This window comes from Herpailurus yagouaroundi, unplaced genomic scaffold (assembly GCF_014898765.1).
Source record: "Herpailurus yagouaroundi ecotype Mexico unplaced genomic scaffold, PumYag 254, whole genome shotgun sequence".
Taxonomy (NCBI): Eukaryota; Metazoa; Chordata; class Mammalia; order Carnivora; family Felidae; genus Herpailurus; species Herpailurus yagouaroundi.
In genome coordinates, this window is record NW_024412471.1 from 2268991 (window position 1) to 2281385 (window position 12395).

A 12395-nucleotide genomic window follows, 5' to 3' on the forward strand; every position below is an offset into this window, starting at 1 on the left:
GCTAGAGAGAGAGAGAGAAAGAGACAAAGAGAGAATATTCCAAGCAGGCTCTGTGCTGGCAGCTCAGAGCCCAACACCGGGCTCGAACTCCTGAAACTCTGAGACACTGAGCTGAGCTGAAACCAAGAGTCGGATGCCCAAGAAACTGAGCCACTCTGGTGCCTCTATTCGGGTCTTTTTAAAATAATAAATGGTAAATTATAATTCCTAACATTGAAAGATCTTTTCCCCTATAGCAGTGAAAATTTTATTAAAGGGTAATAAAGAAACACACTCTCTCTGTTAGTGGGTACCAAAGAATCATAAAGTGAAAGTAAGTGAAACTAACCACTAAAGAGTAAAATGGAAGGGGGAAGAGATGAGGGAAAGATAAAGGCTACAACCAAAATTTAAACCCAGCATACTGAACACTTCATTTCTTTCATCAGAGACTCAATTTCAAGGTTTCTAACAGAAGAATAAAAATAAAGTTTTTTTGTAAACTCTTATCTTAGTTAGAAAAACTTTACTGTTCCGAAGCACAGATGGAAATGTTGCCTTTTTCTAAAAAGAGTAACTAGGTTCTATTACTTTCTCCACAAGATGTGCATTTTCCCCAATGTTCTAGAATTAAAATCTGTGGGGGCAGTGGGATCTGAAAGCACTACAAAACACCAACTACTTTTTGTTTCCTTGACAAACAGATGAGAAACTCAGTCTAGCTGATTTGTACAACAGTGTAAAGTTCTGGAGTAATTTTTACTAAGGTCTCTGAGCTTCGTCTACACATTAAAAAACCTCCTGTATCCTTACTTTCCAGATAATTGAAATTATAAAACAAATACCATAACTCACTGACAAAAGCTTAGGAGGAGGAGTTTGGATGCATCTATTATTTATTAGTTTATGAAAAGCAGAAAGCCAAATCACTAAGAATAAAATCAGCAACCCTCTACTCCCTAAGAAATTATACACATAGATACACTCACCTCTCCCTGCAGACAAAACTGTAATTTCAGGGTGGCCTATTTGAGCAAATTTTAATATCAGTATTTTTCCACTGCAAATGAAATTTTCCTTTCCATACCAAAGAACCATTTGACATTCCTCAATATAACTTTTTATTATGGTCATTTTTTATTTTAGAGAGAGAGAGTATGGGGGGGGGGAGGGCGGAGGGGCAGAGGGAGAGAGGGAGAGAGAGGTGGGGGTAGAATCCTAAGCAGACTCCATGCAGCACAGAGCCCAATGCGGGCTCAATCTCACAACCCTGGGATCATGACCTGAGCCGAAATCAAAAGTCAGACACTCAACCAACTGAGCCACCCAGGCGCCCCAACGTTTCTCAGTATTATTTCATTTCACACTTTTAGTTATGGGAAGGTTTACTTGCTACATAATTTAACAGTTAGCTTACCACAGAATGTATAACAAAATTATATCATACATAATGCTTCAAATCCACCCAGGGCTGTGTTTATAATATCACCTTTCTGCATTTGAGAGACAAAGCAGCTAAATGAAGAACATAATGACTGAGTGTAAAGTCTCATAATCCAAGTAAGAGACCTTGTTTAGTACATACCATTACAATAATTAGATATCCTCATTAGGTAGTTCATGTTTTGAAATAGTGTCAGGAAACACGGAAAATATTATCTATATCTCTCTGAATTTAGGGCCATGGAATGAAGAAAAAGTGACCTAGGCATCCAAAGGGGAAGGAGAAAGGCAGTTATGCAATAATTTTAGAGTTGGTAATTATGACACAGCTACTGTCTAACTAATTCAGAACTGCCATTTAGCCTAAACCAAGAGTAGAAACATTGAAGAGCTCAAAATAGATTTATTACTTCTTTAGGACACTGAAATAAAGTTTACCTTGAACCTCAAAAAGAACCTAAGCCAAGAACACATTAGACCAAATAAGCAGAAAGAGGTATCTAAAATACTGAGTGCTCCAGAGCCGCCTTCTCTACTGGCTTTTTCTCTATCTACACTTTACCTTACTACACCTACCTCACTATCTACACTTAACTCCCATGTAGATCTCTTCCAGTCTCATGGCTCCGAAGACAGTCTACACACTAAACAGCCTCCATGTGGTAACTGCTGCACAACTCTGAATATACTGAAAACATTAAATTGTACAATTTAAGTGAATGAATATTTGTGAATTATATCTCAATAAAGATTTTTTTTTAAGTTTATTATTTTTGGGGGAGACAGAGCGCTAGTGGGGAGGGGCAGAGAGAGAGAGAAGGAGAGAGGGAGACACAGAGTCTGAAGCAGGTTCCAGGCTCTGAGCTGTCAGCACAGTGTCCGATGCGGGACTGGAACTCACAAGCTGTGAGATCACAACCTAAGCCGAAGCCACTCAACTGACTGAGCCACCGAGGTGCCCCAATAAAGATATTTTAAAATGTGGACAACTGAAACCTAACACTCAAAACTAAGTTTCTGATCTTCCTCCCAAAATCTGCTCCACTTGAGCCTTCCCCATATTAATAAATACCAACTCCTTCTAGTCAGGCAAAAACCCAGAGTCATTCTTGATTATTTTCCTCTCTTACTCTGCATTTAATTCATCTAGAAATCTAGTTAGATCTACATTCAAAATAGATCAGAATTCAATTACTTCTTATCACTTCCACAGGCCATAACCTGGTCCAAGCCACCAACATCTTACCCCAGGTAAGTACAATAGTCACCTAACTAGTGCCCCTTGTTTCTGCAACAACCAGAATGACCTTTTAAAAACATAAATCATGGGGTGCCTGGCTGGCTCGGTCAGTAGAGCATGCAACTCTTGACCTCACAGGGTCTTGAGTTCAAGCCTGACATCAGGCCTAGAGCTTACTTAAAAAAAAAAAAAAAAAAAATCAAGTCACAATACTCCTCTGCTCAAATAGCTCCCCATCTCCTTCAGAAAGAAAGCCAAATCCTTACAGTAGCTATAAAACTTTGTGATATGCCCCTTCTCCCACCACCACCCACCATAATCTCTGAATTCATCTGCTACTACTCCTTGCCAGCTACAAAAGCTTTCTTGTCTTCCTTAAACTTGCCAGGCACACTCTAACCTCAGGACCTTTGTATTTGTCTGCACTCTGTGTTGGAACGTCCTCCCCTCACACTTTATCTATGTTGCTTAACACCTCATCTCTCTGCTCAAATGTCACTTTCCCAGGGAGGCCTTCTCTTACCACCTAATTTAAAACTGCAAACTCCTATAACACTCTGTATTTCTCTTCCCTGCTTTACATTTCTCTACAGCACTTCTCATATTTTTACCTTCTAATACATTTAATATTTTACTTATTTTGTTTGTTTCTCCCCTTAATGGAGTATAAGCTCTGTGAGGGCAAAATTTTTTCTCCATTCTGTTCACCCGCTGAATCCCCAGTGCCTGGTACAACAGGTATTCCACAAATACTTGTTAAAAGAACTATGAATCTAGGGGCGCCTGAGTGGCTCAGTCGGTTAAGTGTCTGACTTCGGCTCAGGTCATGATGTCACGGTTCGTAGGTTCAAGCCCACATCAGGCTCTCTGCTGCCAGCACAGAGTCCACTTCAGACCCTCCCTGCCCTGCTTGTGCTGTCTCTCTCAAAATAAACTTAAAAAAATAATAATAATAATAGTAACTGAATGGAAACTAGGCACTTATAAGCAAAATTCATCTTGATGCTCAAAGTTAGAATCTGTATCTAGTTCACCTGCATTACTCTTTTGTATATATACGATAGGTAATTAAAAGGCTTTCAGAAGCCAAACCTGCAGAAATGGCCCCAGACCTTTAGATTTGTGCAATTATTAAATATAAGACAGCAGACTGCACTCCCCACTGACCAGTACTGCACCCCAAACTTTTTGTCAAGAAAAGTCTTTTATGGGGCACATGGCTGGCTCAGTCAGTACAGCATGAGACTCTTGATCTTGGGGCTGTGAATTCAAGCCCCACACTGGGCATAGAGATTACTTTAAAAAAACAAAACAAAACAAAAAAAACAAAACAAAACAAAAAAACCCTGCTTTATTATTTAATCCAAATGCACCTCACATTTAGAGATTTTTATCCAGTAGTCAGCTTTCACAGCTAACATGTTCAACTTGTCTTTCCATTCTATAGTAAATGAAAACATAAATTCCTATCAGAACTCAAAATCCACATAAGATTATCAGTTTTAGGGTGCCTGGGTGGCTCAGTCAGTTAAGCATCTGACTTTTTTTGTCTCAGGTCATGATCTCCCAGTATGTGAGTTTGAGCCCTGTGTTGGGCTCCATACTGACAGTGCAGAGCCTGCTTAGGATTTTCTCTCTCTCTCTCTCTCTCTCTCTGCCCCTCCCCCGCACACATGCGTGCTCTCTTTCTTTCAAAATAAATAAACAAACTTAAAAAAAACACACACGAAGACTTAAAATCTAAACATTCTGGTTAATGTATATTGCCTAATATTGAATAAATAAGCAAGTAATCAAAAGTTTTCTTCATGGTAGAAAATATTTTATAAATCAGAAAAGCTGTATAGTACAGTGGCTAAGAGTGTATATTCTAAAACCCTGAATGCCTGGAATCCTGGCTCCACCACTTACTAGCTCTGTTAAATTACTCGATCTCTTAGTGTCTCTGTTTTCTCATCTGTAAAATGGGATCATAACAACACCTACTTCAAAGCGTTGTGAGGACTGAATTAATTAATATGTGTAAAATGCTAGGAAAGGTGCCTGGCACATAGTAAGCACTTGATAAAAGCATAAAATTATCACCACTTTCATGGTCCATCTAAGGATCCTGAGACCCAAACTGACAAACCATTGCCATAAATCAAAAATGGTAACTGCACTTTGCAAATTCTCTGCAACAACTTAATCCTGTAGAAAGAGATTTTTTTTTTTTTTTTTTGCTGCTAGCCCACCATTTTAAAACAACTCCTCCCCGGGGGGGGGGGCGGGGGGAGGGGCGCTGGAGAGGACTATATTGTACTGAGAGTTCCTTCAAATGAGGTGGAGGGGGAAAAAGAGGGGTACAAGAAAAAAAGACTGACCATTAAGTTGATAACTACTGAAGTATATTAATTAGCAGAAGGTTAGGGGTGGGGTGAAAATATTTAAAGTTTATATCAAAAATAGCTGAAGGGAGGGGCGCCTGGGTGGCTTGGTCGGTGAAGGGTCCTACTTCAGCTCAGGTCCTGATCTCACCTTTCCTGAGTTCAAGCCCTACATCAGGCTCTGTGCTGACAGCTCAGAATCTGGAGCCTGCTTGGGATTCTGTGTTTCCCTCTCTCTCTGCCCCTCCCCCACTCACACTGGGTCTCTCTCTCAAAAATAAACATTAAAAAATTAAAAATAAAATTAGCTGAAGGTTATTCTTAACAGATTTTCTGCTCTACAACCGATTCTACTTTCCTACATCCACCTTTTCTTCAAAACAGACCAACCCATTCAATGGTTAAAAACAAGACAATATGGGGGTGCCTGAGTGGCTCAATCTATTAAGCATCTGACTTCAGCTCAGGTCACGATCTCTGGGTTTGTGAGTTCAAGCCTGGCATCAGGCTCTGCGCTCCTAGCCTCCATCTCAAAAATAAATAAACATGAAAAAACAAAAACAAAACAACATGGAACTATCATGAACATAATAATTTCCACTAGTTCTTCAGAGCACTTGCTAATACACTACAGAGTCCAATCCATTTGGCTTTAACTGGGAACGTAACTTCCAGGACCATACCCAAAACAAAACTCTGCTGTAATTATTCTGAATACTCAGGATTTTAAGACCATCTGCACCATTACTATCATAATAAATAATTTGGATTTTTTTTACCTATGCTAAAATACATATATTACCTTCCAAAACCTAGATAGCAATTCTATGAGAGATAGTTACTACCTCTACTTGCAGATCACAAATTGGGGCTCACAATTTAAGTGTGGAGTCAGGTATTAAGTGAAGGAATTAAGATATGAATCTAGGTCTAATTCTAAAGTACGCCTTTTTCTACTTTTCCACATTGATTCCTATTTAATATTAAAAACAGGAGGGACAGGGGCGCCTGGGTGGCGCAGTCGGTTAAGCGTCCGACTTCAGCCAGGTCACGATCTCGCGGTCTGTGAGTTCGAGCCCCGCGTCGGGCTCTGGGCTGATGGCTCGGAGCCTGGAGCCTGTTTCCGATTCTGTGTCTCCCTCTCTCTCTGCCCCTCCCCCGTTCATGCTCTGTCTCTCTCTGTCCCAAAAATAAATAAACGTTGAAAAAAAAAATTTAAAAAAAAAAAAAAAAAACAGGAGGAACAAATGAAGTAAAGAAATGGTAATCTGGTCAACTGCACATCAAGTCCAAAAAGAGCTATTATCTTGAACCTGCTGACAACCATATCTATCCTTTCTTTCACTAAGTTATAAATATTTCTTTCTGATAAACAGAAATTAAAAAAATTCAAGTTCTTGATTGATTAGTACACAAAATTACGTTGACAAATATTTACTGATTGCTTACTTTGTGACAAACACTGTTCTAGTTGCTTGGGGATACAGCAGCAAAGAAGACCTAGCCCTGTCATCTGGTGGGAGAAGAGAAACAATAAGCATGTAAACAAATAAACATGGTAATTTCATATACTGAAAATAATGTGAAGTGATAGAAAGCAACTGAAGGGACCCCCTGAAATAAGGTCATTTAGGAAAGGCCTTTCTGAAAAAGTAATATATGAGGTTGAATCTAAATGATGAGGAAACAGAACTGGAAGAAGCCTGAAAGGTAGTAGACAGGACAGATGTTGTAGGAACTTGAAGACCATAGTAAAAGTAGTTTAGATCTTAACCTGTTGTAATGGGATATCACTGGAGGATTCCGAAGCACGGGAATGACATCTGTTTATACTATAGAAAGACCACTTTTTTTTTTTTTTAATTTTTTTTTTTCAACGTTTATTTATTTTTGGGACAGAGAGAGACAGAGCATGAACGGGGGAGGGGCAGAGAGAGAGGGAGACACAGAATCGGAAACAGGCTCCAGGCTCCGAGCCATCAGCCCAGAGCCTGACGCGGGGCTCGAACTCACGGACCACGAGATCGTGACCTGGCAGAAGTCGGACGCTTAACCGACTGCGCCACGCAGGCGCCCCGAAAGACCACTTTTAAAAATGACAGCAATGGCAGTGCCTGGCTGGCTCAGTCAGTGAAGCATGTGACTCTTGATCTTGGGATTCTAAGTTCAAGCCCAGCAGTGGATATAAAGATTACTTAAAAATAAAAAAATAATCTTTTAAAAAATACGATGACAATGAATATTTCAGCCAGACAAATTAAAAGAAGCCTGAATAAAATCAGTTAGAACCCATCTTCAAGAAGCCTGCTTGTGGGGCGAATGGGTGACTCAGTCAGTTGAGCATCCGACTTTGGCTCAGGTCATGATCTCACAGCTCGTGAGTTCGAGCCCTGCGTCGGGCTCTGTCTGACACCTCAGAGCCTGGAGTCTGCTTCTGCTTCTGTGTCTCCCTCTCTCTCTGCCCCTAACCCACTCGCATTCTGTCTCTGTCTCTCTCAAAAATAAACATTAAAAAAAATTTTTTTAATAAAAAAATAAAAAAAAAGAAGCCTGCTTGCTTTCTCTGAATTAGTTCCTTTAAAATAGGGGCGCCTGGGTGGCGCAGTCGGTTGAGCGTCCGACTTCAGCCAGGTCACGATCTCGCGGTCCGTGAGTTTGAGCCCCGCGTCGGGCTCTGGGCTGATGGCTCAGAGCCTGGAGCCTGTTTCCGATTCTGTGTCTCCCTCTCTCTCTGCCTTTCCCCCGTTCATGCTCTGTCTCTCTCTGTCCCAAAAATAAATAAACGTTGAAAAAAAAAATTTTAAATGAACAAAAGCCTGTCAACATGTTATGAAACACAGGATCAAATGAAAATACCTTTGGAAGATCTAACAGTTCCTTAAATTCACACTGAAGACTAAACACAAATTACTAAATAATGAATGGATGCCAGAACAAAAAAGAGAAGCGAAAGTGACATCAGGAAAACGGACAGAAAGGCCGGGAATGCCAGGTACTTACTTCACAAATTTGCCGAAAGTACACTTAGAAACCAAACTCTAAAAGAATCTCAACTGTAAAGAAATATGAAACTAAATGAGGCCCAATGCATAAACTATTTTCACTGGGCCCTTCATCACTCTCCTGAATATTTCTCTCAAAACGCTTTACTTACATTGAGATGAATGATGTTCATTAAATGTAAACACAAAAGGACTATAAATACCCTTAACCATTTTAGAAAGTTCTATTCCACTAGGAAAAAAAAAATCAAGTTTTTAGAAAGCCAAAAGCATTTAACTGTATAAACTATATATAATACACTTCAAATGAAATGTTGTTTTCCTAGAGCAATCATTTTTTTCACTCAAGACATCAACTAGGGAAATAAGCTTAGGCAAAATATCAACAAAGTAGAGGCAGAAAAATTCTGGCTTCATTATATCTTATTATTGCTAACTAGGAAAAAAATTCTAATTGTCATTTGAAATCCCACAAGGCAGGGATGGGGGTCAACCTATTCTTGCAAATGATGTAACCATACAGTTAAAGCACCAGAGCTCAAAGGTAGGGAATGTTAAATGCTCGTATAACTTAGTAAAAATGGTTTAAAACAAGAGAGAATATATTCTCAAACTCACGTGAGCACTTGCTATCACTGGTGAACCAAGTACATGAAAGACTAATCTTTTTTTTTTTTTTTTTAATCTTGAAAACATTATTTTACAAAGTTAAATGTGGCCATTGTCATCTGGTATTTGTAGAGTAAAATCCTAACTCCACCCTTTTTCTGTGTAACATTAAGGAATTTACTTGCTGAGCTTTAAGTTTCCCTACCTGAAATCAATGATTTAAAAAAAAAATCTACCTCTTAGGGTTATTTTTTTTTTAATTTTTTTAATGTTTATTTATTTTTGACAGAGAGAGAGACAACGCATGATCGGGGGAGGGTCAGAGAGAGAGGGAGACACAGAATCCGAAGCAGGCTCCAGGCTCTGAGCTGTCAGCCTAGAGCCCGATGCAGGGCTCGAACTCACAGACCGTGAGATTATGACCTGAGCCGAAGTCGGAAGCTCAACCGACTGAGCCACCCAGGCGCCCCTCTTAGGGTTATTTTAAGGTATAATGAGATATTGTAAATATGTTAAAGTATTGTAGATATTTTAAAGTATAATGAGATATTGTAAATAACAATAAAGGACTGGGCAGATAGCAGATGAGAGTCTTTGATGATGCCTGTTATCGTATGTTCTAACTTTACTTCTTGGAAAGAAAGTAACTTTGATCTATTAGTAAATCTAGGTAATCTTGTCTTGGTTCTACAACCTTTCTGGCATATGTTATTCAAAGAACCACAAGACATCTCTACCAATAATAACTTTATATACACAAATGGTCTGAAGACTGGGGCCTATGATTTCATAAGTTTTATCCATCTGTTCCCTAAAAGGTAAATACAAATCCAAACATTACAGGGGCAATGGCAGAAGTGGAATAAGAAGAGTAACTAGAAGATGGGTCTCACTGGTGACATGCCACAGACAAGAAGCAACAAAAGACCTAAAAGTCAAATAGATATATATGGCATTAGGGTTAACCCTCTCTCTCTTCTCAGCCGGAAGCAACAGTGACTTCACACTTACTCCTAAAAGATTTGAAATGTTTTGCTGACAATCCATGCTTCCTGACAGTTTAATATACTTCTTTTCTGTAGTAAAGCAGCAAAGTGGGAAAAAATCCCCCAAAGAGACAAAAAAGCAGTCACTGGGGAAAAAAAAAAGTACTACATATTTAAAAAGCACATTTCTTGATTTCCTGTTTTGATTACCTAGGACACCAAACTCATTTCTTTAAAAAGGCATTACAGGTGCTGAAAAATAGCCGGACATTTTTTTATATTTTAAGGCATCAGTGATGACACTGACTACAGTTATTTCTGGTATCAAGAAGCCCGTATTTTATTTGCAATTAACACGGGTACAGGGAACCCTCCCAGGTGGTCCTCTCAGCTCTACGTGGAGCTCGTGTTACTTCTCAACATTCACCCAAGTAAGGCCCTTCTTATTACACATCACGAATTTTAGGTCAACGTAAAATAGAGTGGTCCAACACATGCCAACCAAGTACGTGGGTTTGCTACTGCTTAAACCAAAGCTTGTCTATCATCAGGAAAACCATTTGCACGTCAAGGCCTATGAGAAACAAACGGACGCGACAATTTCCGCGAAGGTTCAGTAAAGCTAACAGCACTCACAAGGCTCCGAAAAGAAGTAATACCTACATCTCGAAAGATCTAGGCCCAAGGGCCCAAGGTCACACACACCAAGTCAGCAGCTAGTAAAAAAATCCAAGAAATGATGAGCTTCCTGCAGTTCAGGGCAACCCTGGCTGGGAATGGAGTCTGGGCTTGGGAACACTCGCGTCAAAGCTTGAACGTGAATAACGCCAACCGAATGCAGTGACTCCGTGGGAAAACCCCAGGCTAGTTTAGGGAAGGATTTCCTTCCATTTCCCCAGTCTTCCCTTCCCTAGGCACCCCCAACACTCACATCTCCGGAGCCACTTCATCCAATGGTAGACGATAGTAGTGTGGTGTTTCTTGTTCTCTATACACCAAGACGACAGGCCTTGAATAGATTCCATGGTGTTGGTTACCGACTGGAATTTTCGATCCAACGAGGACTCCAGAGCCCCTGCCGAAGAGGCCGACGAGGAGGAGGCCTTACTGCTGCCTCCGCCGCCGCCGGCCGCCATCTTCCCGGTTTGCACAAGCGCTGCTGCTCCTCTGGCGGCCGCGCCGGCGGCGGCGGGAGCGGGCAAAACAATCACTGCGAGTGCGTGAAGGCCGTAGGTGGGGAGGGAGGCCAGGGGGTGGGGATGGTGCACGCGCTAGGTTCTTCGAGAGGTAGGACGCGAGGACCAGCTGCCGGGCACGCTGGCGGCTCCTACACGCTGGAAGGAGGGGCTGCGGGTATCAAAGGTTTATCAGAATTGTTCAAGGGGTTGTGTTTGAACCAGTCAATAATAACGGAAGAATTACGCAGAAAACAAGGTCCTGCGAAGCCTTTCAAAACGCCTGGCCCCGAAATTAATGGTTTTACACTCTTCGGCTCTCAAAGCTAAGGTTCTTCCCCACTCCAACGCCACACACACTCCTGTAAGGGTAGGCGTTAATATCTCAAATTTAATACTACCCGATTGCCCCTTCAGTTGCAGAAATCTTTCTCCTTTAGATCTTCTAGCACAGAAAAGGCCCAAGGCTACCTAGTCAGGATTTTTTTTGCAACGCAATAGCAGCAAAGGGACAGCAACAGTATCGCGCACGCGCTGCTTAGCCCCGCCTCCCCGCTTCCTTCTCAACCTAGAAAGCAGAGGGAGGCGTGATGGCGGGGCAATCTGACCAATCCAAGGGCAAGAACGAGAAGCGCGCGCAGAAGCCCGCAAGCCCCAAGGGCCAAGAAGGCTCTTCGATTATTTGTGCGCTTGCGCAGCAGATCAGCGTGTAGCGAGCTAGGAGGAAGAACGCAGGAGGGTGAGGGAGTTGGTCAAACTAAGGAGAGGTTGGGGGAGGGGCTTCACCACTCCGCCCCGCCTTTTGCTTCCTAGCAGTCTCCCTCCTGGGGCTGTCCAGCTCACACAGCAGGCCGTAAAATTCCCACCGGTCAAAGGCCACTGTTACTCTCTAGCAGCTGCTGCCGCCGCCGCCGCTGCTAACTCCTCGGTGCACCGACGCGCGACAAAGTGGCTGACAGCCATCTTGCCGTGCCTTGGAAGGTGCGCATGCGCCAGCCCCAGCGAGCCCTTCGCTACGCAGACTCCCAGACCAAACAATATTTTACACTCCCTTTGGACGATACCATTCACAGCCAGTAGGCTTTTTGGATTAAAGAGGAAGTAAATGAAGTAAATTCCCCGTAAATTTTTCGAGACGAGGAAGTAATAATAGGCAAGATGTGATCTCACCTTTGCCAAGTATAGTAATCTCACAATTGCCTAATACATTATAGTTTATAAGAGCCTTGGCTGTCTATTGTATTATAAATTAGCACAACCTCGATTAAGCATTCCATCGTATCTGCGTACGTAAATCCTCTGGGCAGATTTGGAGGCTCCTGTGTCCCACTGAGCACATGCAATTATTGTATTTTATGTCTTTTACCTCTACCCAGTGGACTCAACGTTTCTTGAGGCAGGGAACCTGTTTTGTGAAGCTCATATTGATTGAACATATTGATTGAAGCTCATACTGATTGAACAAAAAGTTGAACGTTTTGTGCCAAGTACAGTTCTAGATATGGAGGAGTAAAACAGCAAAAAAAAAAAAAAAAAAAAAAATCCCCACCCTGTGGGACTTAGTAGCAGGAGACCATAAACAAATATATATCAGG

General features: G+C 41.5%; 1 protein-coding gene across 11 annotated transcripts in view; it reads right to left on the reverse strand.

Annotated features, from left to right (window-relative positions):
* RPRD2 (regulation of nuclear pre-mRNA domain containing 2) overlaps positions 1–11764 on the reverse strand; it is a 103947-nt gene extending 92183 nt beyond the window's left edge. For 4 of the 11 annotated variants that reach the window (XM_040461177.1, XM_040461179.1, XM_040461184.1 and 1 more), the window contains exon 1: positions 10557–10761. In XM_040461177.1, the coding sequence (XP_040317111.1) occupies positions 10557–10761 (205 nt within the window). Of the gene's footprint in view, positions 1–10556 lie in introns of all 11 variants that reach the window. The other 7 variants (XM_040461174.1, XM_040461176.1, XM_040461180.1 and 4 more) reach the window with 6 other exon arrangements.
* Positions 11765–12395: the final 631 nt, after the last annotated feature.